Source organism: Syngnathoides biaculeatus, chromosome 3 (genome assembly GCF_019802595.1).
Source record: "Syngnathoides biaculeatus isolate LvHL_M chromosome 3, ASM1980259v1, whole genome shotgun sequence".
NCBI lineage: Eukaryota > Metazoa > Chordata > Actinopteri > Syngnathiformes > Syngnathidae > Syngnathoides > Syngnathoides biaculeatus.
The window spans coordinates 32377485-32404498 of NC_084642.1; the positions used below are offsets into that span (position 1 = coordinate 32377485).

At 40.3% G+C, this 27014-nt stretch overlaps 1 protein-coding gene across 6 annotated transcripts in view; it reads right to left on the reverse strand.

The window, feature by feature from the left end:
- Window positions 1-24501, reverse strand: part of LOC133498494 (caprin-1-like) — a 41180-nt gene extending 16679 nt beyond the window's left edge. Inside the window, exons 1-14 of one of the 6 annotated variants that reach the window (XM_061815424.1) lie at window positions 24292-24501; window positions 23409-23549; window positions 19683-19745; window positions 19025-19165; window positions 14283-14423; window positions 12986-13048; window positions 11147-11233; window positions 7800-8041; window positions 7579-7661; window positions 4716-4877; window positions 4587-4636; window positions 4430-4510; window positions 4189-4356; window positions 3490-3601 (exon numbers count right to left, since the gene is read on the reverse strand). In XM_061815424.1, the coding sequence (XP_061671408.1) occupies window positions 3490-3601; window positions 4189-4356; window positions 4430-4510; window positions 4587-4636; window positions 4716-4877; window positions 7579-7661; window positions 7800-8041; window positions 11147-11233; window positions 12986-13048; window positions 14283-14423; window positions 19025-19165; window positions 19683-19745; window positions 23409-23549 (1534 nt within the window). In that variant the 5' untranslated portion in view covers window positions 24292-24501. Of the gene's footprint in view, window positions 1-3489; window positions 3602-4188; window positions 4357-4429; window positions 4511-4586; window positions 4640-4715; window positions 4878-7578; window positions 7662-7799; window positions 8042-11146; window positions 11234-12985; window positions 13049-14282; window positions 14424-19024; window positions 19166-19682; window positions 19746-23408; window positions 23550-24291 lie in introns of all 6 variants that reach the window. The other 5 variants (XM_061815426.1, XM_061815423.1, XM_061815425.1 and 2 more) reach the window with 5 other exon arrangements.
- Between the last annotated feature and the right edge of the window lie 2513 nt (window positions 24502-27014).

Here is a 27014-nt window from a genome sequence, read left to right on the forward strand (position 1 = left end):
CACCGTTTTGGTGTGGTCGAAGTAATTTATTTACACTAATTTCAATACAGAAAGTTAGCATCCAATTTTAACATCATTCAGAGACAACCCAAGGAAATACAAAATCCAGTTTTCAAATGACAATTCAATTTATTAAGGCAGAAAAAAAAATCCAAAGCTATCTGACCCTCTGTGAAAATTGAATTGTGCCCTGAACCTCATAATGGGTTGTGCCACCCTTGGCAGCTATAGCTGAAATCAAGTGTTTGTGATAATTGGTGATGAGTCTTTCACATGACTGGAGAAATTTTGTTTTGCATTGTTTCAACTCCACCATCTTGGAGGGTTTTCTAGCACAAACAACCTTAAACAAAAAACATTTAAGGTCATAAAAAAGCATCTCAATTGGATTTAAATCCGGACGTTGTCTTGGCCACTCCAAAACCTTTATTTATTTTATCTTATTTTTGAGTCATTCAGAGGTGGAGTTGTTTTGGATTGCTATTCTGCTGCATGATCCAAGAGCGCTTGAAGTTGAGGGCACAAACTGATAGCCGGACATTCTCCTTCATGATTTGCTGGTACACATTCATTGTTCCTTCAATCACAGCAAGTTGTCCGGTCCTGAGGCAGTGATGTAGCCCAAGACCATCACACTGCCACCACCATGCTTCATTATTGGCCCAATATTCTTCAAAAGCTAGGCCATTTTTACGCATGATGTAACATGCGCAACACCTTCCAAAAAGTTCAATTTTTGACACATCAGCCCACAGAATGTTTCTTCAAAGGTCTAGAGGATCATCAAGATGTTGTATGGCAAATGTGAGACAAGCCTGCATATTCTTTCTGACAGCAGGGATTTTCACCTGGGAACTCTCCCATGGGTGCCATTTTTGGCCAGTGCTTTTCTTTCGGTAGTCAAAAGCACTGACCTTAACTGAGGCCAGCGAGGCTGTTCGAGTTTCTTTTGTGACCTCCTGGGAAGGTTCACCATTGTTCCCAGTTTTTGCCGTTTGTGGATAATGGCTCTGGCAGAGGTTTGGTGGAGCCCGACAGAAGAATCATCAAGAATCAACAACAAGTGGGACACAGTCATGAAGTGGAACAAAATTTCTTGGACATTTTATACTTTTTTAAACATAAAAAACTGAAAAGCAGGGCGTGCAATATTATTCGGCCCCTTTACTTTCAGTGCAGCAAAGTCACTCCAGAAGTTTAGCGAGGATCTCTGAATGATCCAATGTTGAGTGATGATGATAAATAGAATCCACCTGTGTGCAACCAAGTCTCCATATAAATGCACCTGCTCAGTGATAGTCTCAGCGTTCTGTTTAAACAGCAGAGTGCATCATGAAGACCAAGGAACACACCAAGCACGTCTGAGATACTGTTGTGGAGAAGTTAAAAGTCGGATTTGGATACAAAAATATTTCCCACGCTTTAATCATCTCAAGGAGCACTGTGCAAGCAATCATATTGAAATGGAAGGAGTATCAGACCACTGCAAAGCTACCAAGACCTGGCCGTCCCTCTAAAGAAGACTGCTCAGATATGCAGTCAAGAGGCCTATGATCACTCTGGATGAACTGCAGAGATCTACAGCTGAGGTGGGAGAGTCTGCCCATGGGACAACAATCAGTCGTACACTGCACAAATCTTGCCTTAATGGAAGTGGCAAGAAGAAAGCCATTTCTAAAAGATATCCATAAGAAGTCTCGTTTGAACTTTGCCACAAGCCACCTGGGAGACACACCAAACACGTGGAAGAAGGTGCTCTGGTCACATGAAACTAAAATCGGACTTTTTGGACATAATGCAAAACGATATGTTTGGCGTAAAAGCAACACAGCTTATCACACCCTGAACACACCATCCACACTGTCAAACATGGTGGTGGCAGCCTCATGGTTTGGGCCTGCTTTTCTTTAGCAGGGACAGAGAAGATGGTTCAAATTGCTGGGAAGATGAATAGAGCAAAATACGGGACCATTCTGGAAGAAAACCTGTTGGGGTCTGCAAAAGACTTGCTACTGGGACGGAGATTTATCTTCCAACAGGACAATGATCCAAAACATAAAGCCAAATCTACAATGGAATGGTTCACAACTAAACGTATCCAGGCATTACAATGGCCAAGTTAAAGTACAGATCAGAATCCAATTGAGAATCTGTGGGCAGAGCTGAAGACTGGTGTTCACAAACGCGCGGTGCACGCTAACTATGGGAGACGAACACGTCCCTTCTGACATGGAAGCTCTTTTTGAAAAGGAGAACAACACACAACCGAGAAGTTACTGGGGAAATATTACACTATTTCAGCCCTCGGGCAATATTACACTATTGTTTTGAGCCATATTCAGATGATATACAATCACGGCCAAAACGTATCCCCGTCCGATCTACTTCCGCGGCTCATTGCAGCTGGCCGGTGTGGCTTATGACTGAGCCGAGCCGTGCCACTTTAGGGGGTTGTTCATAGACGCCGCAGTACGCGATGAACAACAACGTCGAGCCGGGGCGCTTTACTGTGCACACGCAGCTGAGTGAAGCATTCTCGGCTGGGTTCTTCAGAGCCGCCGCACTCCGCAAAGCCTGACGCGCAGCCTTCGCAGAAGCCGTGACCACCGAATGCGGCGCCTCACCCGGTGTGGCTGATTTTGGTGCCGTGGTGGCATATAATGGAGCAGAGCTGTGCTGCTTTAGGGGGTTGTTCATAGCCAGCGCAGTATGCGATGAACAACACCGTCGAGCCGGGGCGCTTTACTGTGTGCACGCGGCTGAGTGAGGCATTCTTGGGTGGGTTCTTCAGAGCCGCCACCGTCCACGAGCCCAAAGCGACGCAGCAGCCCGACGCCGTGCGACTCCCACATAGACATATTTCATACGAGGATCTTTTGTTATGTTATGAGAGACCAATTACGTGGTCCGCCCCAAACTACTTGTTATTTGGAACCCACGAAGCGCTCGTCCTCTGCACCCGTGCAATCCATTTTTCACTACGAACCGGGTCTCTTGCAAACTTATGAAGGGTAAATCCATTCTCCCGAGTGTTCAAGCAACGTCCAGCAATGCAACGAGCCGGAATTTTGGCTAACACGAAGGAAAAACGAGCTACCTTCCTGGAGGTAAAAATAATGGAAACAAACGAGTCCACTTGGGGGCGCCTCTGTCCTTTACGTCACTTCCTGCTTCTTCTCGAAAGCAAATCCCTCAAGAGGATTTTCATGGTGGGAGTTCCAAAAAGCTGTATGTCAAAATCATGTTTTGTGGTGAAAAAACATATGGGCCCATATTGGATGCCGTTTTTTCATTAATTACATACTAAAAATCATCCATTTCATAACAGTAGCGCTTTAAGTGATAGAAATTATCTTTGTTACTGAGGAGTTAATCACAGCAGTAGTGCGAAAGGAATAAGATCAGTGTACTCCATGCCCAAGTGTAATTTCTCCCCTGTCCATCTGAAGAGAGAGAAACGCTGCAATGAGATAAAAGAACTGTACTTACATGACACACATGCTAACAGTTGCAGGTCCACAGTCTTTCCAGGAGGCTTCATAGGCTGAGCTGAAACAATAGCCGGGTCAAGGGCCTGGCCATCAAAATCCAACACTGAGTCCTTAAGGGGGAGGGGGGAAAAGTTGTAAATCCCGATGTAAATATACAGGTTGTGAGATGTAATGTCTTAATGTGGGGATGCACTGTAGTTGTACAGAGAAACTTTCGATTGTATGCACCTTGAAATCCTGTATTTATGTTGTGAAAACTTACATGACATTATTTGTCATAAATAGGAATGTCCCAATCTAATATTTTGACTTGAGATTCGATACAGCAGCCTTGACTTCTGGCCAATACAGTTATAAATCGAATCTGATACCAACAATAATTATACAACTTTACTTAGAATGGTGAGAAAAGGTGTATGCCCCCTTCCCAATTTATTTATTTTTTGTCATACAAATCTTTCCCATCATGAAAAAAAATATTAGTTGAACATAAAATACAGTTTTTAAATTGTTTTATTCTTAAGGGAAGAAAAAAAAAAAATCAAAACCTACGTCTTAAATTATTTGCTGGCTTGCTGTAAAAAGATGGAGAGGTCCAACTATACACAGACTCACACAGACTGGTCCAACAACCATCTCTCAGACACTTTCTCAGGCACAGATCGCTCACATAAACACAGAAACTCTGGTTCCTTACTGTCACCTGCATGAAGTTATATGTCCCTTGCATCTGGGCCATGAGATCTTGCACCACCTGCTTTCTGACCACTGGGTCAGTCGGCGGAGGTGGACTGACATGATTCACAGCAGACCTCTGTTCTGGTGACAACTGGGAAGTGGGCTGGGGCTTAAGAGGATTCACCATCTTTGTAAACAAATACACATTTGGGAAACTACTTGGACAGAGGGTGCATATATCATAGAGAATCACACCATACCTGCATATCCATTGACCACTCCTCGTGTTCTGTGTGTGTACTGCTGTAAGTGCTTTGTGGGATAAATTGTCTATTTATAAACTACAACAAACAAAGACAAATTAGGGAAAAAAAAAAAAACTATTGTTTGTCTGTACAATGGGCGGGTAGGTCTCACCTCTGTGGTTTCCAATTCCACTGGTTCAGGATGATTTTCAGTAACTACTCCTTCTTAAAAAGAATCAAAAGGTATTTAATTTCCTACCACCCATTTCTCAAAGCATCTTCTAAATGTGGTGAAACCTACCAGGTTCAGATGGTTGCTGCCCCACATTACAATCATCCGCCACCATTTGTTTTTCCTGCTCCTCCTCCTCTTCTCCTTCACATGTTCCATTGTGACTACTTTGTGCTCTGTCAAAATAGCCACTCTGTAGCAATTTGTCCACAATGCCCTTGAGTGACTTGTCTGGAACAAGGATAGTGAGATGAGTCAAGGACGGGATTCAGTCACATTAAATCTTCATGATGGGCTCTAAGAATCAGGATTTTTGCGGCCGATCAGAGTTTGAAAGGACAAATGATCAGGATCCAATCGCAAGATGGAGCAACGAGTCCATTTAAATGACCTGTTCATTTACTGTATATACTTGTGTAGCGTATAGTGAGTATCTTCAAAAGTATTCTCTAGCATTTTAAACAAAAGGTAAAATGACCAACGGGGCATTTATGGATTGGCCAGAGACCTGTTTTCAGTCAGGTCAAACTAACAAGACAACATGCCAGAAATAGTTAATTCAGTGTAATTAAATTACTTTGCAGACACTAAAACAGAGCATGATTCATCAGAACGTTGGTATGTTTACATACAATTGTTAGTGGTAGCACTAGCTTGCTAGGCTACATAATGATTTGTTGTCTGCTTGATAACCATATCATATTAAGAGTATGTCAACATAACTCAAGGAATCTGAATGAAAATCCTCTCCAGCCAGTGACTTCCGCACATTGTTTCTTATTTTATTGCCCCTCCACACATAACAAATTTGTGAAATCTATTGTTCTCGTCTTTGCTATGGTAACAAGTGTATCCGGTCACATTTGAGTTGACAAGCTAAAGCCCTGTCTTCGTAAAAGGATGAGGTTGCATAGGAATACAAGATTTTATTGCAGTTGTTTGACAGTGAAATGGTGAAAGACCAAATTTGTAATAAACTAGCTTTTTGATTGAAATACAGTGAAGAAAATAAGTATTTGAACTCCCAGCTATATTGCAAAAGTTGTCCACTTAGAAATCATGGAGGGGTCTGAAATTTTCATCGTAGGTGCATGTCCACTGTGAGAGAGATAATCTAAAAAGAAAATTCCAGAAATCACAATGTATAATTTTTTTTAAACGATTTATGTGTAATAGAGCTGCAAATAAGTATTTAAACACCTGTCTATCAGCTAGAATTCTGACCCTCAAACACCTGTTAGTCCGCCTTTAAAATTCCACCTCCACACCATGTATCCTGAATCAGATGCGCCTGTGTGAGGTGGTTAGATGCATAAAGACACCTGTCCACCCCATACAATCAGTGAGACTCAAACTTGTAACATGGACAAGACCAAAGAACTGTCCAAAGACACCAGAGACAAAATTGTACAACTCTACATGGCTGGAAAGGGCCACGGAGAAATTGCCAAGCAGCTTGGTGAAAAAAGGTCCACTGTTTGAGCAATGATTAGAAAATGGATGAAGCTAAACAGGACAGTCAATCTCAATCGGAGTGGAGCCCCATACAAGATATCGCCTCGTGGGGTCTCAATGATCCTTAGAAAGGTGAGGAATCAGCCCAGGACTACACCACAGGACTTGACTTCAATGACCTGAAAAGAGCTGGGACCACCATTTCCAAGGTAACTGTTGGTAATACACAAAGATGTCATGGTTTGAAATCATGCATAGGACGGAAGGTTACCCTGCTTAAACTAGCACATGTAAAGGCCCGTCTTAAGTTTGCCAATGAATATTTGGATGATACAGAGGAGTCATGGGAGAAATTTTTGTGGTCTGATGAGACCAAAATGGAACTTTTTGGTCATAATTCCACAAACCGTGTTTGGAGGAAGACGAATGATGAGTTACACCCCAAGAACACCATCCCTACTGTGAAGCACGGGGGGTGGTAGCATCATGGTTTGGGGGTGGTTTTCTGCACATGGGACAGGCCGACTGCACTGTATTAAGGAGAGGATGACCGCGGCCATGTATTGTGAGATTTTGGGAAACAACCTCTTTCTTTCAGTCAGAGCATTGAAGATGGGTCATGGCTGGGTCTTTCAACATGACAATGACCCGAAGCACACAGCCAGGAAAACCAAGGAGTGGCTCCGTAAGAAGCATATCAAGGTTCTGGCGTGGCCTAACTAGTCTCCAGACCTAAACCCAATAGAAAATCTTCGGAGGGAGGTGAAACTCCGTGTTTCTCAGTGACAACCCAGAAACCTGTCTGATTTAGAAAAGATCTGTGTGGAGGAGTGGGCCAAAATCCCTCCTGCAGTGTGTGCCAATCTGGTGAATAATACAGGAAACGTTTTGACCTCTGTAATTGCACACAAAGGCTACTGTAGGAAATATTCACATTGGTTTTCTCAGGTGTTCAAATATTTATTAGCAGCTGTATCACACAAATAAAAAAATAAATTAAAAAAAAAAATACATTGTGATTTCTGGATTTTTTTTTTTTTAGATTATCCCTCTCACAGTGGACATGCACCTACAATGAAAATTTCAGACCCCTCCATGATTTCTCAGTGGGAAAACATCCAATATACCAGGGTGTTCACTTATTTTTATCACTGTATACTGTACACACTGGCGAAGTGGAGTAAATGTTTTTGCAGAGCCGATCAATGATCGGATCACCGAATTGTGACAAAGCTGATTAGCAGAAAAATGCTTATTAATCGGCCAATACTGAACAGACTGAACAGAGCAGTGTAACGTCAACTTACTAATAAAAAGAGGGAAAACATTTCAATTGTAGAATCCAGGTTTAAAAAAAACTGACTAGAGGAAATTCAGTTTGTTTTTATGCAATTCTGATGAATATGGATTTCTTATGTTAAAAAATGTAATTATGCTAAGCCAACGAAACAGTTACAGGAGCAACGAGAATGCTTACATGAAGTTCCTGCCACGACCTTGTCTCTGCCCTCAAGCAGTTCCCACAAGTGCAGCGAGGCATCTTTGTATTGTTCAATCAACCTGGAAGTCAATGAGTAAACACGGTACAGTCTTTATTTGGTTTATTGTCAAATGATTCATCACCATTGCACAGGAAATTCCTAACATGAATACACTGTACAATTTACAAGTACTAATAACCTAGCAGGTGCCACAAACCTGATGTCACAGTTCCGATCAGGTCCAACAAGTTTGTAGAACTCGTCAAGAGATGCAAGATCAGCATCTGTGAGTAAGGAAGTGCCAGAAGCATCAGGCCGCTTCAGGTCCTGCCTGACATTGTCGTCTCCCAACTGGTCCAATAAAAATTGCACCTCCAAAACCAACTTTAGTCGCTGTTGCTCCATGTCCTCTCGCTGCAGCTGTTCGCGTCTTGCAGTTTTCTTCATTACCTTTTGAATCTAAACACACATTTCCTAGGGTTTCAGCTCCCATGAAACGAAAAGACAACGGAGAAAAAAAAAAAAAAAAAAAGGATCCCAAAATGTACCATGGTAATTACAGTGCAGAAGAGAAACTAGTCACATGCATTGCTGTGCCTATGCCCATACGTTCACACAGTCTTCAAATCGTCTAGGTCAGAGGTGCCCAGACTTTTTTACCCCAAGATCTACTTTTCAAGCAGTCAGCCTCTCACGAGCTCCCAACGACGGAGTGGGGGCGTTGATGATGCTCCCAGACTTTAAGGTTAATGTTATGTTGCCTCTTGTATTTAAAATACAGAATTAGCTTTTTGTGCACTGTACAGATTATTCTAAAGAATGTCTCTGGTGCCCATTCATCTTTCCTGATTTATCAACTCCATTTGCTTAAAAAGCAGCCCCACACTATCAGGTTCCCACCTCCAAACTTCACTGTTGGTATGGTGTTTTTAGGGTGATGCGCAGTGCCATTTCTCCTCCAAACAGTTGTATTATGCCATCCAAACAATTCAATTTTGCGTCTAAGTTTGTTTTTTGGCTCTTCAACAACTCTTGTGATTATACTTTGCACTCTTCTTTCCATAATCTTGTGAAGAGCACCAGATTGAGGCAAATTTATGATGGTATGATTGGCTTCCATCTTTTGTATGATGGCCCCAACCCTGTTCACTGGAATGTTCAGAAGCTTGGATATGCACCTGTAGCCAATGCCATGTTTTGCAGCAATTAGTTGTTGCAGTTGTTGGTTTTGAGACAGCGCTCTGCTCTTATCAATCATGTGTCTTGACTCACACCTTGACAATGAGAGTTTTTATAGGCCATCTATTAGGACTGAACCATCTGATACTCCTTTTCACTGACAAGGGACTGGATTGCTGTTTGAATATTGACAGATTTCCGCTGTCGTCTTGGCTTTCCGAGCCTTTCTGTACCTCCCTTTCTTCACATGTTCAAAACTTTTTCCCTGTGCCATTTCATATTATTACACAATTTCTGAGCGTATTTGTTCTACTTTATGTGTGGATTACTTGGATTGTTTCCAACATCTGGTTAAACCTTCAGGTCAATAGCACATTTGGAAACATACTTTTGTGACAAAAATAGTGACCCGTCAAGTACTTATTTTAGCTGTGATATGCAGGCTGAAAAGGAGGGATCCAAGAACTGACCCTTGACGGACTGGGTAGGTCATTGCCATTAGATGAGATTAGGCACATCCAATGAAATCATTTTTTTCAGGTAAGACCTGAACGATTTAATGAATATGAGAACTGTGCGACGTAACATGGTGATATAATTTATCATTTTTACACCCCCCGTATTGACTCAGGACACCTCGTTCATGGTTTCAGCTGCTGGACCGTTTTCTCAGTTATTTTGGTCAACTATCAAATTCTGATATGGTTTTGGACTTTTTCCTGGTTGGCATCATTTTATCATTTTGCCGTTTTGTGCAGCTATCTAACCAATGGGATGGGATTTTGTTTAGTAAAATAAGCAAATCCATTGCATTTATCTGCTACAGGTTGTTCTGGATCTTTATGATAAGGCGGGTCATTCCATAAATGGAGGACATTTTACATTTCCCCCTATCAAATTTTAAATACTCCACTTCTAAATTACTAAAATATGGAGTTTTTGAGTAACTATACTAGTTCTGATAAAAAAATACATATAAAACTGAGAAAAAAAAAACTGTTGAAAATAGTTTGTAAAATACCAAATAAGTCCTGAGCATCCCCTAAATTGCCATTTTTCTCTTGTCCCAACTGTCTGATGACCAATTTGAATCTTAAATAACAAAGTTAAAACAAAATTTTAATTTAATTGTTTCGGCATTTGTTGCATTCCTGTTTCTTGTAACTGTGGGACTGTTTGTTTTCTTTTGATACAGTAAATCAGGGGTCGGGAACCTATGGATCGCGAGCCATATCTGGCTCTTTTGATGTTGCATATGGCTCACGGAGCACTCATCACTACATACTGTACAATGGCATTTCTGTCCCGTAGGCAATGCAAATGAGCAGAGACAGTTTATCCTAGTGGGGTTGCCGTAGTTCACCGGAGCAGTCGATGTGCACAGGCGCAGTCGGGTCCAACGTAGAACAAGTAGCAACAACTAATTGTGCAAAAGATCCATCAAAGAAAAAAAGATGGAGAGTTCTACAGTTTTTGGGAAGACTGGACAGCCATTCACAGATGGAGGAGTATGGCAAAGCATCTGTGCCTGATGTTGCCAATGAACTTTTTGACAACTTTTCGCATGCTGACAAGATAATCAAACGAACAAAAGAAATGCTATTGTTGGCAAGAACTGTTCACCATCGTACCATCATGATGGCAAATCAAATTGAATTACGTTCACGATTAACGGATGGAAGTCTCTACGCCTCCATGAAGCTTAATCTAACGACGTATGAAAGACTATAAAGCCATCAGCAAAACCATGCAGCACCAGAAGTCACATTAATAGTAAGAAGTGCTTTTGTCATCATTGGTTAGCAACATCATAATGTTATTTAAAAGAATTCAGAGACTTATTGTACTCTAAAAATGTTGGTTCTACATAAAGGCTCAAATACACTTGTATTTAGTTTTTCAAATATTGCATTTTGGCAGTTATGGCTCTCTCATCCTAAAAGGTTCCCGACCCCTGCAGTAGATCATAAACTGATAAAATATATTATACAGAACTTGACTGGCAGTACTTGACGGTAAATTAATAGAAATGGAATGAGAAGAACATTTGTTTTTTTGTTTTTCCCCCATGAACAATGCTTGTGATGAATATGATATTTGTAGCACATGAGTCACATGCTAAAATTTAAAAAAATGTGAAATGCTGGGTCCTCCTTTAATGATGGGAGTTAACAGTGGCACATTCCTTCTCTATGTTAAAGTTCTCGTATGATGGTCAAGAGACCATGATCAGCACACCAGTCAGCCAAATCCTGCTTTACGAACAGGAGCTGGTGAGGTAAGATGACTGATAAAAAACTAGCGTTATAACACAACTACCTCCTGAAAACCTTGATATTTAATGCAATGGAAATTTGGAAGAACAGCAATTTTATTTAGCCTTACCTCTTGGCCAAGCGTCAGGAAGGTCTTTTGCAGCTCTCGAGCAAAGTCAATATTGTTGTGGATTTCCTGGTACTTTGACAAGGCCTCCTTCAGGTACATAAATGGAAACTGAATTGTACTTGGGTAAATAAAACGGGATGTACAGTACCTTGTGAAAGTATTCGGACCCCTTAAACTTTCCAACCTTTTTCTACATTTCAGGCTTCAAACAAAGATATAAAATTAAAATTTTCTTGTCAAGACTCAATAAGTGGGACACAATCGTGAAGTCGAACAAAATTTATTGGATATTTTATATTTAACAAAAACTGAAAAGTGGGGCATGCAATATTATTCGGTCCCTTTACTTTCAGTGCCGCAAACTCACTCCAGAAATTCAGTGAGGATCTCTGAATGATCCAATGTTGACTGATGATAATACTGTAAATAGAATCCACCTGTGTGTAATCAAGTCTCCATATAAATGCACCTGTTCGGTGATAGTCACGGGGTTCTGTTTAAAGTGCAGACCGCATCATGAAGACCAAGGAACACACCAGGCAGGTCTGAGATACTGTTGTGGTGAAGTTTAAAGCCGGATTTGGATACAAAAAGATTTCCCAAGCTTTAATCATCTCAAGGAGCACTGCACAAGCAATCATACGGAAATGGAAGGAGTATCATACCGCTGTAAATCTACCAAGACCTGGCCGTCTCTCTAAACTTTCACCTCGAACAAGGAGAAGACTGATCAGAGATGCATCAAAGAGGCCCATGATCACTCTGGATGAACTGCAGAGATCTACAGCTGAGGTGGGAGAGTCTGTCCATAGGACAACAATCAGTCGTACACTGCACAAATATTGCCTTTATGGAAGAGTGTCAAGAAGAAAGCCATTTCTCAAAGATATCCATAAAAAAGACTCGTTTAAAGTTTGCCACAAGCCACCTGGGAGACACACCAAACTTGTGGAAGAAGATGCTCTGGTCAGATGATACCAAAATCTGACTTTTTGGCCACAATGCAAAATTATATGTTTGGCGTAAAAGCAACACAGATTAACACTCAGAACACACCATCACCACTGTCAAACATGGTGTTGGCAACCTCATGGTTTTGGCCTGCTTTTCTTCAGCAGGGACAGGGAAGATGGTGAAAATTGATGGGAAGATGAATGGAGCCAAATACAGGACAATTCCAGAAGAAAATCAGTTTCAGTCCGGAAAAGACCTGAGACTGGGACCGAGATTTATCTTAGAACAGGACAATGATCCAAAACATAAAGCCTAATCTACAATGGAATGGTTACAAAATAAACATATCCAGGTGTTATTGGCAAAGTCAAAGTCCAGATCTGAATCCAATCGAGAATCTGTGAGCAGAGCTGAAGACTGCTGTTCGCAGACTCTCTACATCCAACCTTATTGAGCTCGAGCTGTTTTGCAAGGAAGAATGGGCAAGAATTTCAGTCTCTCAATGTGCAAAACTGATAGAGACATACCCCAAGTGACTAAAATGCTGTAATTGCAGCAAAAGGTGGCACTATAAAGTATTAATGGAAGGGGGTCGAATAATATTGCACACCCCACTTTTCAGGTTTCTGTTTAAAAAAAAAAAAAAAGTTTAAAATATTCAATCAATTTCGTTCCACTACACAATTGTGTCCCACATGTTAATTCTTGACAAAAAAAAATACTTCTTTATGTTTGAAGCCTGAAATGTGGCGAAAAGTTGAAAAGTTCAAGGGGGCTGAATACTTTCACAAGGCACCGTATATCGCTACAGCACTACAACTCCACAAACATTGGATTTAGATCAAATAAAATTGTGAACAATTTAACCAGACTTTGTGTGCATACCAGCTGATCCTGGTTCAGTCTTTCCCCTTTGCTCTTCTTTGCTTGATAGTCATCCAATTTGGACTAAAAGAGAGGGTTGGTATTAAAATCTTAGTTGTAATAAAATGTAAAATTACATATTCAAATTAACACCATCTGATGAATCACACAAAGACACTTCATTGCGAAAATGGGTTCAAACAGGAAGGTAGCTGTAGTGAGAAAGATTCATTACTTTCACTATAAAGCAGGTCGCAAAAACATTTCTAATATACATATAGAGTGGGGGGGAGTGTTTGGACAGCCAGAGATTGTGTAATTTTCATTACAGGAACACTATGGTAAATAGCATTTAAAATGCATGTTTTGTGTCAATTTCTTCTTGAATCATTGTTTTATTTGTTTTATTATTTGCTAGTTATGCTATTCTGTTTGCTGCGGTGTTATAATTTTATTTTAGATGAGACACCGTGAGTGTGTACAACTGTCAGTAATGACCTGCTTACACAGGCAGCATGCGGGGCACTGTAAACTTCTTCTGGTTACAGATTTCAAATAGTGGTTCCTCACTGCCTCATGAGTGCCCTCATATGGTATCTTAAATACACACCAAAATACGTGCTAGCGTACATGCTAACAGTTTAACCAGTGTGTTTAAGTGTACTTTGTTTATTGGGTCACACAACATGTGCAAATCTTGAAACTTAATGTCTACATAAGGTGCACCACATTGTAATGTGTCATGTTTAATGTGGCACCTTATCTATTTAGAAGAGAATTTAAGACCTGTACGATGGTGAAAATAAGGGACATTTAAAAAAAGAAAAAAACTTGGGAGAGCAAAATACGCGAATATGCGGGGCTGGGAACGGTGAACCAAGAATGGAGAGGGGCACACTGTAGTTCTCGACCAGGTTTGCACACATTGTTGCAGGTATTTTGGCCCAATTTCCATGTAGATATTCTCTCGGTCTGTCACATTTTAGGGGGCCGGAGACTGGTTAGCCCACTCAAAGACCTTGAAACACTTCTTTCAGACCCACTCCTTAGTTCAGACATGGAAACACCAAAAACATGAAAAGAAGACTCAACCAAAAAAACACCGTCAGGGGGTCTGCAGACCCTCACAGAGACTTTTTTTCATTTTTGCATGAATTAAGCAATCTGGAAGACTAGAGAGTACAACTACAAACAAGGAAAAGTACATGAACTTTTTTTTTTTTTTTTTTTAAACCAAAGCACACATTGGACATCATTAGACTGCTTAAGCAATGGTGTGGGTGTTGTCAGATAATGAAGCTGATGGTGCTGTTGATACCTTTTTTTTCTCCATGTTCCGAAGCTTCTTGTCAACTACTCCAATAATCTGCCTCACAGCATCTGACTGACTTTGACTTCCAATTCCAACGTCTGGATTGGCTGACTTGACAGCATTGTTGTCAACCATCGCTGAAGGCATCTAGATTGTGTTCAGAGAGATTGAGGGAGAGGCCAGTGGGTTATTTGTGTATTTCTAACTAATTTTACTGGTCAACTCTTCAGTACTGGGTGTCCCAAAAAATGTATAGAAACTTTAAATGATATCTTTAAATTCTTTTACATGTTAAAAATTATTCAAATTATAATAAACAAGTTTACAATTAAAGTGTGTATACATTTTTTGGGACACCCTGTATATGTGAATGTGACACTAATATACAACTATCACCAGATGTTTGACAGTAAGAAACCTATTGTGTGGGAGGTACCCATAATGGAACTCTCATTTTATTGGTCCATGTTTAAAGCACCCATGTCCTTTAAAATAGTACAGTTGTGCCTTGGTTCTCGAACACAATCCGTTCCAGCAGGCTGGTTGAAAACCAAAGCACGTTTTCGCATTACAATGAAAGGAAAATGAAATAATGCGTTCCAAGCCTAAAAATAGCTATTTTAGGCGATTTTTGTAGCTTTTCCTGATAATAAACTTCATAATAGAGATGCATGTATAGTTTACACACTTCATTTAATTAAATCATTTGAGAATTATTTTTTGCTTAAAATGTATGCTTTAGCCTAGTAGTGTATGCTAGGCTGGGAGTGCATTGCCGTATCTGTAGCGACTCGGCACCCAGCCTTGTAAACCTTTTTTGTATTAACAAAAGTGCAAAATAACTTTAAACAAGCAATAATGAGGAGGGGGGACCAAATAGTTTTTTTTATTTGCACAGAAAGTATGTAACAAAAAAAAAAAAGAACTTTCAGTTAGAGGTAGGGTTAATGGAACAAAAGAAGCTTTTTTTGTCTTCGGTGGGGGTGACTCGCCCCTTTTTCACAAAGAACGAATCTAATGTGTTTGTCATCTTTTAAGCACTTTTCTGAAGTGGCTCATAACATCATTAAAATTTTGCAGTGCTCTGCAGAATTTAGCTTTATTCAGGTGATGAAGTTATACAAAATATTGGATGTCATTCCATTTAGCGCAGATAGCTTTAATATCGGCACTTGAGACATCCTTCCTGCCTTCAGCCTCATCAGACGACATCTCCTCCCTTCCTCGCAAACACTATCCCCAGCTAACTGCTACTCGTTCATGAAAATAAGAAGCAACTTTTTGACTTCCTCCAAGATCTGTGGCCTCTGCTTGGTCAACAAGGTTGCTCATAAAGCAACATCACTTGCTTTGAGGGCATCCTTATGTTTCAGGATAGTGCTAATCGTTGATTTCGCCATGCCATACTTCTTCGATAGCTCAGAAACACGCACACAAGATTCATGCTTGGGTATCAAATCCTTCTTGAAGCCGACAGTTTTACGCACCACTTTCCTTTTATCAGCACCGGCAGTTCCATTTCCTTTCTTTGACGCCATGATCAGGGGTTAATGTTGCTCAATTTGAAGAAAAAAAAAAGTCACGACAGTCCTGTAAAAAGCCCACGAGCAGAGGAGTGTGTGTGTCAACTGGTTGCGCCCCTTACATGGTCACTTCTGTTTTTATCAGGGGCGCTTTCAAAAGCACAATAACAAATCGTCGTGGGTCAGCAGGTCGGGGTGTTCCAATACCGATTTTTGTTTGAAAACCAAAGCAAAAAAAAAAAAAAAAAACTCAAAATTTTTGTTCAAAAACAGATTTGTACGAAGGTACCACTGTATGTTTAGGACAGAAAACGAAAGAAGCTAATAATTGCATCAGATAGTCTTTTTTACAGAAAAGTGAAAATAAGGCGACATCGGTTGGTTTAAAAGTCTTGGAACGACTGCTTAAGGTTATTTAAAGGGGAAATCCAGTGGTTTGCATTAACAATGTATCCAATAGGTCATGTAATATGTATTCTATCTTGACAACGTGAAGTTAAATCCCCTCTCATTTAATAGTGTTTTGAGATTTTTATCGACAATTACGAATTTTCAGGGGTGCTGCCATTTTTCGCTGGTCACATGACCTACGTGGATGTAAGTGATGTGTTACATGCACTTCCAAACGTTCAATTACATGGCGCCGATTTCTTGGATTTATCCTCATCCGATGAAGAAATAGCAGTATGGGTTGATCGCTGAGCCAGGAGCTCACTCGGCCGGGCGAGCTTGTCAGACTCCGCGTCATTCCGCCTGAACAACCATCGCGGGAAAACGAGCTCATGGCTCTGCCGCTCGGTGGCAGTATTTACAGCCACAGTTTCAAATCTGTATGGAAGTATTCCTCCATCTTCCCGATCAACTGATACTGCTATTTTTTCATCAGATGAGGATAAATCCGAGAAATCAGCGCTGGACATAATGGTGTTCCATGTAATCGAGCATTTGGAATGGCACGTAACATCACGTGACATACGCCACGTAGGTCATGTGATTTGCGAAAATGGCAGCACCCCTGAAAATTCTTAATTGTCAATAAAAATCTTCTCAAGACTTAAATGAGAGCGTATTTAACATCACATTGTCAAGATAGAGCACATATTACATGACCTATTCAATACATCGTTAATGTAAACCACTGGATTTCCCCTTTAACCATAGGGAAGAATTAGAAACACCTCTTCAAAGTAGTTCTGCACCATTGCAAACTATTTCCACAAGTCAACATGTTCAATAAAAACCTCACTGATGTTCATTCAAACAGAAATAGTACTTTTTTTTTTTTTAAACAAAGCTCACATTAGATATCATTAGAGTGATTAAGCATTTATATGTGGTTCTTGTGGACATGATGATCTAAATGAAGATGATGGTGCTATTTATAATACCGTAATTTCTCGAGTATAATGTGCCCTGAAGTATATTGCACACCCCCAAGGTTGACCTACAAAAATCAGGAAAACCCTTCTACCAATGTACAATGTAGCACGACCATTTTAATCCTACCCATTTGCCCCAAATATTGGGAATATCTGTATTTATATTTTTTTATGGTTAGGTTTGTACTTGTATTGTTTTTCAAAAAACTGTGTACAACAATCATTAATAATAATGATTGTGTGTGTGCTGATGTAGCCGTAATATAACCTCGGGACAGGCCACAGGACACGATTGGCCTTGTCCCTGTAATTGTCAGAACAGAATCCCTCAACCAACTAAAATAAATGCTCAATGATGGCACAGCATTTTATTAATACTGTTGATAACACATTACAGTCTTAAATAAATAGAGTTTTACTTAAACATTTGTGCATGAAATGTTTGTACGTACTGCAGTTTATCCTCTACATTACACATACTTGGCCAAGACTTCAAAAGCAACATCTGGCTCATCTCCAATCTGAAAAATATCCATCGTAGCTACCTTTGGTGACTTGGTCCAGTTCTGGTGTCTCCTGAATTCATGAACAGTGAACCTATTTTGCTCCCACAGCATGTCATCCTCTGTGCCATCCATGACATTTGTGGGGAAACATTTTTGAATCCCAAGAGTTTTGGTTCCACAGCGCAGCCTCTCGCCAACCTGACGCCATAGGCTTTCCCATGGTGTCAGGTGGCTATCAAAACAACATGAGCTCAAACTACGGTAATGGGCACACACACACACACACACACACCCCTATATATATATATATATATTATATATATATATATATATATATATACACATATACATACATACATACATATATATACATACATACACACATACATATATACATACATATACACATATACATATACACATATACATACATATACATATATACACACATATATACATACATATATACATATACACACATACATACATATACATATATACACATACATATACACACATATATACATATATACACACATATATACATATATACACATACACACATATACACATATATACACATATACATATACACACATATACACACATACATATATACACACACCACACACACACACACACACCACACACACACACATATATATACATAACATATATATATATATACATATACATATATATATATATATATACACACACACACATACATACATATATAGATATATAAAAGCGACCATTTCAATTGTGTGCGCGTTCCCGTTTTTTTCTTTTTTTTTTTTTTTTAATAAATGTGACCATGACGCTCGTATTACATAGTATGAGCTCACGTTGTTTTTATACCCACCTGAAGCTATTGAGGTGAGCTATCGTTGTTGCGGACTGTGGCGTTACTTCCGGGTTGGCGGCGTGATTGGCATGAGTGATGACAATTCTTTTTAAAGCAGCTGCACAACTCGCCGATGTAGTCGACATGTTTTGTCTTAGTTTGAGTTAAAACAAACTCATGGGCAGTCGTTTCTTTGGTGCAGTAGCAACAAACACGCTACGCTAATGATCGGAAAATACAAGCTCCCCGAGGAGGTCATAGAGTTCAGGTTGGGGGGGCGCACATTGCTGTAATAAATATAAATGTGTAACATAAGACATTGAATATCATATATAAATGTACACCTTTTTTTAACCACTGTATGCACCTGTATACAACTATAGAACGTGATTGTATTTTTTATTTTTCATCCATACCTAAATATAATGCGCTCTATTAACTTTTTGATAAGATTTTGGGAAAGATTTGTGCATTATTTGAGAAATTACGGTACCTTATTTTTTTCTATGCTCCAAAGCTTCCTGTCAACCACTCCATTAACCTGCTTCATGGCATCTGACTGACTTTGACTTCTGTTTCCAATGTCTGGAATAGCAGACTGGACAGTATTGTTGCCAACCATCGCTGAAGGCATCTGAATAGAGTTCAGAGAGATTGAGGGAGAGGGCAGTGGATTATTGGTGTTTTGTAATTAGTTTATTTTACTAGTTGACACTTCAGTATAAATGAACATGACACTAATGTACAATTATCACCTGCAGTTAAAAAGTAAGAAACCTACTGTGTAGGAGGTACCCATAATCGAACACTTATTTCATTGGTCCATATTTAAACCTGTCTTGTGTGTTAATAAAGACAAAAAGCGACAACAGAGGCTAACAATTGTATATTGGATATCGTCTTTTTTACGTAGAAGTGAAAAATACGTGACGTCAGTTAGTTTTAACAGGCTAGAATGTGACATAACCAATGCTAATGGAACAAATTAAACGCATTGAACTAACTCTTAGTTCTGGGCTGCATCTGACTTTCTGTGAAATGAAACCCAACTCACTGGGGTTTGACTGGAGCGGGTTTGACTAGAACTACACAAACATTGGATTTAGATCAAATAGAAATGTGAACAATTTTACAAGACTATGTGTGCATACCAGCTGATCCTGGTTCAGTTTTTCACCTTTGCTCTTCTTTGCTCGGTCGTCATCCAATTTGGACTAAAAGAAGGGGGAGGTTGTTAATATATTAGTTGTAAGTGGGCTAAAATATAAAATTACATAAACCGTATTTTCCGCTCTATAAGGCACACCGCATAAGGTGCACCTTCAATGAATGGCCTATTTAAAAAAAAAAAAAAAAAACAAATATAAAGCGCATAGAATAGGCGCTACAGTAGAGACTGGGGTTATGTTACGCATCCATTAGATGGAGCTGCACGAAAGGCTCAATATTCATCCATATATAAGGCGCACCGGATTATAGGGTGCACCATCTGCTTTTGAGAGAATGAAAGGCTTTTAGGTGCACCTTATAGTGCAGAAAATACGGTAATTAAAATTAACACCATCTTCTGAATCACACAAACAATTCATTGCAAAAATGGGTTCAAACTCGTAAGGTAGCTGTAGTGAAAGATTTACTACTTTTACTATAAAGCAGTGTGCAAAAATATTTCTAGTATAGTGTGTGTGTGTGTATGTGTGTGTGTGTGTGTGTGTGTGTGTGTGTGTTTGTGTGCGTGTTTGGGGGGGGGGGTCTTTTGACAGCCACAGATTGTGTCTAAATTGTCGGACTTGAAAAGACAGGCGAGGTTTCAATCCAGGAACACCAACTATGAAAAACTGTGGGGGGAAAAAAAAAATCCAGGAAATCACATTGCTTGATTTTTAAACAATTTCTTTGTATATTTTTATGGAGGATGCTGTTCATCCAAAAGTTAAACTCAGTAAATTGTAATGAAACCTTTGTTTACAATTATTGAGGTAAAACGTTTCCTGTACAGTGTCCCCCCATTATTTGTGCACTCTTAGTCGTCAACTTTAGGGCAGCAAAGCATGCTGGCAAGATGTAAATAGAATTTCAAGTGCATGTGTTGTGTCATTATTTTGTTATATTATTTGCTAATTATGCTATCCTGTTTGCTGTGGTGTGATTATTTTAGTTTAGATGTGACACCATGAGTGTGTACAACATCGTCTGTAATGACCTGCTTAGACAGGCTGTGTGCAGGGCAATGTAAACTTCTTCTGGTTACAGATGTGAAATGCAATGGTTCCTCACTGCCTTGTGACCGCCATCATATGGTAGCTTACATACACACTAAAACACATTCTAGCTTACAGGCTAATAGTTTAACCAGTGTGTTTAAGAGTACTTTGATCATTGGGTCACACAACAACTTGTGCAAATCTTGCAAATGCAGTGTGCACATAAAGTGCACTACATCAGTGTTTTTCAACCTTTTTTGAGCCACGACACATTTTTTACATTGGAAAAATTTTGTGGCACACCACTAACCAAAAATGTTACAAAATGACACTCTGCATAGTATATTTAATTACAATATAATTTTTCAATTTATTTATACTCAGTCAGTGTGAAACTTGGGCCTGTTTAGATGAACACAAAGCCGATATCTTGGTAGGAATAGAAGAAAGACACACACGAAACTCTTCTTCAACAGCTCTTAGTCTCTCTCTGTTTTTAGTTTTTATAGCAGTTAGGCTTGAAAAGCTCAGCTCACACAGATATGTTGTGGAAAATGGGAGCAATGTCAGAACAGCTTTGTTGGCCAGAATGTGGAACTCCTTGGCAGCAGTCAACCAAAAACTGTCAAAAGGAAGATCAGCAAATCTTAGTTTTAAACCACGATCCTGTTTCAGTTCAGTTAGTTCCTCCTGCTCTTGTAAAGTCATGTCCGTTCCAACAACTGATGCCGAGCTGTATGGGTCCCTAAACCCAGTCAAAGCATTCAGTGGAGGCTGAAGAGAAATAAAATGACAACTTCTCCTCAAGACTTTTCAAATGTTTACCTATTACCTCAGACAGTGCAGCAGTGTTGCTTTGCCGTTTGTCTGTGAGTGGGAACATCTCCAGGTTGGCACGTTGCACATGTTGCCAGAGGTGCACCTTTATTTTATCTGTGCTTGTAAGCAGGTTTTCATTTCAGCCCTGCATCCTTGTGTTCAGTTCATTAAGATGATGAAATATATCAGCCAGGTATGCCAGCTTTGCGCACCACTCATCACTTGCAAACAGATTTGAGTAATCAGACCTCTCATTTGTCAGAAACATTTTAAGTTCCTCTCGCAGCTCATACACACAGGTCAGCACCTTACCGCGCGACAACCATCGGACCTCCATATGGAGCAATAAGGCTTTATGGTCCGGTCCCATTTCCTCACACAGAGATGCGAATATACAGCTTTTCAGAGGTCGTGTCTTTACAAAGTTCACTATGCGCACCACATCGTCCAACACAGGAACCAGTACTGCTGGTAAAGTCTTTGCAACGAGGGCCTAACGGTGCAAAAAACAGTGCGTAACAATCAGATCTGGGTTTCTTTCCTTCACTCTACTTACGAAGCCTTTGGTGCGCCCGACCATGGCTGCAGCTCCATCAGTTTTCCCACGCAAGTCCTCCCTGGTCAAGATATTCCGATGTGACCCGAAAAATTTCCTCTCCAGTTGTTTTTACTGGCAGTGCCTTGCAAAATAGGAAGTTTTCTCTAATGGCATCTCCATTCACAAAACGCACATTGGCCAAGAGCTGAGAATGTCCACTGATATCCGTAGACTCGTCAACTTGCAACCCAAATTTCCTACTGATGCGTATCTTTTCCAAAACATGGCTTTCGATGTCTGTAGACATGTCATCAATACGCCTGGCAATTGTGTTATCAGAGAGCGGGACTTTAGCTATGTCTTTAACCGCATCAGGGCCGAGCATCTCGTTGACAATGGCTTTACAGGCAGGTAGTATTAATGTCTCTGCCACAGTGTGCGGCTTTTTTGATTTAGCAACAAGTTCGGCGACTAGGTAACTAGCTTTGAGCGCTTTCTCATTTACCTGTGTGGTTTTTCTCATAAACGTTGCCTGTTTCTCTGTGTTTACAACGCAGGCGAACAAAATAGTCTATGGGTTTGTTTTGAAGCGGCGGGTGTGTCGTTTGGGGATGGCGTTTAAGCTTGAAGAAAGTGATATTGGGTAATTTCTCACAGCACACCTGACGATCTCTCAGAGCACACCAGTGTGCCGCGGCACAGTGGTTGAAAATCACTGCACTTCATTGTAAGGCGCCATGTCTAATATGGCACCTCATCTATTTAGAAGAGAATTTAAGACCTTTACAATCATGAAAATACTCTACATTTTAAAAATCATAAAATAAAATAAAAACTAGGGAGAGCAAAATATGCAGGGCTGTGAACAGTGAACCGCAAATGTGCAGGGACACACTGTAATTCTTGACAAGATTTGCACACACTTTTGCAGGTATTTTGGCAGAATTTCGATGCAGATATTCTCTTGGTCTGTCATGTTTATGGGAGACTGGCTAGCCCACTCTAAGACCTTAAAACACTTCTTACAGGCCCACTCCTTAGTTCAGACATGGAAACACCAAAGACATGACAAGGTGACCCAAAATAAAAAACACTGTCAGGGGGTCTGGGAGTATCCTGCAGCCCCTTGTATATATTTTTTTTTTCATTTTTGCATGAATTAAGCCCAGAGTACAATAATTAGCTAAAAACAAGAAAAAGTAAAAAGGCCACATTGGAGATCATTAAACTGCTTAAGCAATGATGTTGGTGTTGTGAAAATGATTCGGATAATGTAGCTGATGGTGCTGTTATGTAGCTGATGGTGCTGTTGATACCTTTTTTTTCTCCATGTTGCGAAGCTTTTTGTCAGCTACTCCAATAATCTGCTTCACGGCATCTGATTGACTTTGATTTACAATTCCAACGTCTGGATTGGCCGACTTGACAGCATTGTTGCCAACCATCGCTGAAGGCATCTAAATTGAGTTCAGAGAGATTGAGGGAAAGGGCAGTGGGTTATTTGTGTATTTCTAAGTAATTCATTTTGCTGGTTAACTCTTCAGTATATGTGAACGTGACACTAATATGCAACTATCACCAGCAGTTTGAAAGTAAGAAACCTTTCTATTGTGGAGGAGGTCCCCATAATGGAACTCTTATTTTATTGGTCCATGTTTAACGCTGTCGTGTGCTTTAAAATAGTATGTTTAAGACAGAAAAAACACAGGCTAACAATTACATCAAATGTTGTCTTTTGTACAGGAAAGTGAAATAAGGCGATATCAGTTTGTTTTAAAATGTAAAATGTTACGTAACCAATGTTAATAGAACAAACTAAACGCACTGAACAAACTCAGTTCGTGAGCTACATCCAACTACTTAAAAAAGAAGCACAACCTGCTAACGTTTGACTGTATAGTGCGTTATTTTATCAGAGTTCACTATGGCATTGGTCTGTCTCAATGTCCCATTGTTAGCTTGCAAGCTAACCCCCTCAATAATGCGTGTCATTACTCGGCTCCATCGCCATTTGCTCGTAAAATAAACAATTATATCCTTATGTTTCCAAACGGGGTTTTCAATTACCATTAGTACAAATATAGATTGGCGATGATTGGAGGTTGTGACAGCTGGTCATGTGCAGTTATCAAGACCGAACATGACAAAAGAGGATTTGGTACTTACTGACATTCCGTGATTGTTAGAGAAATGTCATACCTTTATACTCTTTGTCTTCAAAGAGATTTACGTCGAGCGATTAACAACAATTGTGCAGGTAAAATCGGTGGCTTTCGCTTTGTGTGGTAGTTTGCCAGAAAAAATACGCGGTGTGACACACAAAACTAGTGTGGAAAAAACCGCTTCAGCTGCTGCTCTATAATGTTAGGGAAGGCTACAAGGACCCCTCTGTGGTGTCCCCCGCATTGCCTGACTGGAAACAAAACTCATCACATAACTAAACATAACCATAGTATTTCACAACATCGAGGAACTGAAGTTCATTTACACAATATTCCATATTATACAGTATTTCGTGGTACACTGAATATAATCAAGGCTTAACAAAGGTAACAAAATCAGCATTCTATGTATAAATTGTATTGTGTTTGTATTCAGATTTTTTTTTGAGGGGGGGGGACGCAGCTGCACTGTGTAAAAACAACTATAGAGTTGATACATAAAATAATTATGCAAAAACAAAACAGCAATATTCAAGACTATGTCAACCACATACTAATATAATTATGTAGCTGAAGTATCTGAAACAAGGTAACAAAAATGGTTTAAAGTAAATCAGTGTGTTTGTAAATCAGAAAGTTGCATCAGGAAGGGCATCCGGAATCAAGTCAAAAAACAAATATGAGCGTTCATCCAAAGAATTTCTTACTGGATTGGTCGTCGCTAATGTTAACAATGTCCGCCACCGGTGAAAATACAGATACTGTGGGTCAAAGACGGAGCTGGAAAGTGATCTTTGGCAAGAGGAAAGCACAGAGCCAAAAACTGAATGTGGGGACTTTGACTGTTGGGACTGTGACAAAAAAAGCTCTGGATTTGGTTGACATGATGAGGAGGAGAAAGGTTGATAAATTGTGTGTCCAGGAGAACAGGTGAAAGACCATAAAGTGAGATGTTTAAGGTCAGGGTTCAAATTATTTTACTATATACTATATAGTTAAATAATTTACTACTCTGAAGTAAAATAATTTGAACCGTGCCCTGTTTATGGGATGAGAAATGGAATCGAGGTGATTTTAAAAGAAGAGTTAGCTAGTAATTTCTTGGAGGTGAAAAAAGTGAGGTCGAGTGATGAGGCTGAATTTGAAATTGAGGACGTCATGTATAATTTAATTTGTGGCTGTGCCTCACAGGGAAGATGTGACCTGGAGCTGAAAGGGAAATTCTGGAAGGGGCTAGATGAAGTAGTTTGGAGCATCCAGAGAGTCTTTTTTTGGTGCAGATTGTGATGAACATGTTGGTAATGGAAACGGGGGTGATGAAGTAGTGATGGGTAAGTACGTAATCCAGGAAAGGAACTCTGAGGGAGAGATGGTGGTGGACTTTGCAAAAAGAATGGAAATGGCAGTAGTGAACAGTTTTTTCCGGAAGAAGCAGGAATATTGTATAACCTACAAGAATGGAGGTAGAAGCATGCAGGTGGATTAAATTTATTTTCTGTAGATGATCTAATCTGAAGGACGTTACTGACTGTAAAGTAGTGGTAGGGTAGAGTATGGCTGGACAGCAGAGGATGGTTGTATGTAAGATGAGTCTGGTGCTAGGGAGGAAGATTAAGAAGACAAAGGTAGAGCAGAGAAACATGGTGGAAGCTAAGAAAGGAAAAGTGTTGTGCCTCTTTTTGGAAAGTGTTTAAACAAGCTGGCAGGGGTTGAAGAGGAACTTCCAGAAGACTGGACCACAAGAACCCAGGTGATCAGAGGGACAGGCAGGAGAGTACTTTGTGTATCTTCTACCAGGAAAGGAATGAAGAAGACTTGGTTGTGGAACCTCAAAGTACAGGAAATCATACAAGGAAAGAGGTGCCCTAAGAACAAGTGGGCCACTGAAAGGACTGAGGGTTGGAGAGAGGAAAACATGGAAATGTGACTTCAGGCAAAGGTAGAGGTGGCGGACGCTAAACAAGAGGCATATGATGATGTACACCAGGTTGAACACAAAGAAGGCGAAAAGGAGCTGTACAGGTTGGCCAGCTCGCAGGATAGAAATGGGAGTGGGGGTTGGGGGGACGTGCAGTATGTTAGGGTTATTAAAGCCCAAGTGTCATCCCTATAAACATTCTAAAATAGATATTGTAATGAAAAATACATATAACATTATTCACTTCAATCTATATACGAAAAAATGAATGTGAGGGGAGAGCGCCTCATCCATGCTCAAAGTTGCAGAAGTATTCATTCTACAATATCCAAGTGGTCGCCATATTGGCTGCGTCCTCCGTCCGTGACGTCACCCGGACATTCGCCAATGAAAACACGTGGTGCACCCTAACTATGGGAGACAAACGCAGAAGTGCGTCGACACGGCTGAGTGAGGCATTCTCGACTGGGTTCTTCAGAGCCGCCCCCGTCCGCAAAGCCTGACGGACAGCCTTCGCAGAAGCCGTGACCACCGAACGCGGTACCTCAGCGGGTGTGGCTGATTTTCAGCGCCGTGGTGGCATATAATGGAGCCGAGCCGTGCTGCTTTTAGGGGGATGTTCATAGCCGCCGCAGTACTCGGTGAACACCATCGAGCCTGGACGCATTACTGGGCGAACGCGGCTGAGTGAGGCATTCTTGGCTGGGTTCTTCAGATTCGCCGCCGTCCGACACGCACATCGACATATTTTGTACGCGGATCTTTTGTTATGTTATGAGAGACCTATTACGTGGTCCGCCCCAAACTATTATTTATTTTTTTTAGTAGCTGTATACACACCT